General features: G+C 38.6%; 1 protein-coding gene across 1 annotated transcript in view; it reads left to right on the top strand.

Annotated features, from left to right (window-relative positions):
• Positions 1-1,021: 1,021 nt before the first annotated feature.
• The window catches only part of LOC142352975 (uncharacterized), a 41,950-nt gene continuing 40,915 nt past the window's right edge, over positions 1,022-2,056 (top strand). The window contains exon 1 of the mRNA XM_075405179.1: positions 1,022-1,114. Coding sequence (XP_075261294.1) covers positions 1,022-1,114 — 93 coding nt within the window. The remainder of the gene's footprint in view (positions 1,115-2,056) is intronic.

The following is a 2,056-nucleotide window of genomic DNA, read 5'->3' on the forward strand; positions in this document are numbered from 1 at the left end:
GTTTTTCTATATGTCCTTCGTTTAGCAATTTTTCAAGTTCAATTTTCACTTTCGGTTGAAGATGTATTGGCACTTTTCTTCCTTTTTGATGTGCCACTCGATAATTTTTGTGAAATTTTGAATTAACCGTGTGATGTTTAGATTTTCCGATTCAGGAGATCAAATCTGGGAATTCTTTTGCTAACGATCTCTTTATTGCACAAGTTTGATCTATGTTATTGACTTCTACGTTCGGGCAAGGTTTCTGCGATATTATTATGCCTAATTGATCAAAAAGGTCTCTTCCGAGAATTGGTCTGAAACCATCAGCTACGACCGTGATTTTTGCTTTCTGAATTTTCCAATCATTGCATCGAACTGGCGTTTTCAAAGTGCCTAGCGTTTTGACAATGTCATTAGAAAAAGACTTTATTTCTGATGGTTTTTTCTCCGACCATTGTGATTGCGGACAGTTATACATTATTTCTTTAGCGAGCGACATATTGATAATAGTGCAACCGCTGCCGGAATCGAGAAGCAAATCACAATCTGTATTTCCAATCGTTATCGAAATATTTTTCAGTGCTATTTGCGGTGAACTAACATTTTCTACTGTCGCAACGTAATTGTTGTCTGAAGAATCATAATCTGAATTAATTGGCTCGTTATAATTTATATAATTGACGTTTTGATTTTCCTGACCTGAAATTTGATTTGTAGTATCAGTAGTTTCTAGATTGTTAATTCGATTGTTTTGTTGTGTATTGCGTGCATTATTAATTTTTCTCCGACATACCTTAGCGAAATGGTTGAGCAAACCGCAGTGATTACATTTCTTACCCATAGCAGGGCAAACTTGGCGGTGCGTTGTTGTCCAAGCTTGACCAAAACCACGACATTGTCCAACTGATGCACAGTTTACTACTGTTCTACTTGATTGATTTCCACGCACAACCGCGCCACGAAATCGATTGAATGATTGTATTGCGTTCACTGTACTACTAGTTGCACCGTTATTAGATTATATTCGCTGCTGATTCTGATGCCCCATTTCCATATTGACTGCAATGCTGAGTGCTCTTTCTGGGTCAACTGTATCTCGGAGAAGTTCCCGTTGAATATCATCATCCAACATGTTTGTGATGAAGATATCCCTGATGATTACCTCCTCACGATTTTCAAAATCGCAATTTTCGGCCAATTTTTTTTCAAAAGGCTGTAGAATTGTTCTACTGTTTCACCCTTTTTCTGCTTTCGAGAAAAGAACACATATCGCTCGAATGTGATATTTCGTGGGCGGATAAAAGCTATCTCCATCATCTCCCAAAGTTTGAGGGTAGTCAGGTCATAAATATTATCATGAGGAAATTTTTGTGTTAGCAAACGTCTTCACTCCGTACCAATGCTTAGGTACAGAAGAGATACACATTTTTGATCGCTAAGATTCCATGGCTGTTCCCCGCATAGTACTCCCGCTTCTGTTATCTTTTGACATTTTAAGTCCCATTGACTGTTTCGTATCTGAGGGTCTCTCTCCGTTTCATGCGTTGCATCTTCAATTGGCATCTCGTACTTTGGTTCCGCTGGCAGTCGAACCTTCGTTTTTTTCGGTTGTAGCAGCGTGTCTAATGTGATATTCCCACGTGCGAGGATCGCAAGTTTGACTTGGATTCGCCATTTTTCCCATCTTATTGGTGGGTCCGACATTGGACGTTCCCAAAATGGCTCTATCGACAATGGTGTTTTTCGAGATTCTCGAGCTGGCTGCGCCAGGTCGTACAGACTAAAAATCTGTAGGTTGAGTTGATTTGCGGCGCCAATTTATTCAACTTTACTATTCAAATTTGTTGGTTTATTCGCGGAGCGAATTGACACTTAATTTTGATGCTTGTTGAATTAATATTCTGAATGCAGAATAAATATAGATTTGGTGGAGCGAAAGTTCGTCCTCTTATTGAATGGGTATTTTGCTTAGCGAAATAAGCTTAAATTTTATCTAGTCTAAATTAAGACTTTGGCGGAGCGAAATCTAGATTAAGAGAGAGACAACTAAATTGAATTCAGAAAATGAGCAGAA

This window comes from Convolutriloba macropyga, chromosome 1 (assembly GCF_964194025.1).
Source record: "Convolutriloba macropyga chromosome 1, txConMacr16.3, whole genome shotgun sequence".
Classification (NCBI taxonomy): domain Eukaryota; kingdom Metazoa; phylum Xenacoelomorpha; order Acoela; family Convolutidae; genus Convolutriloba; species Convolutriloba macropyga.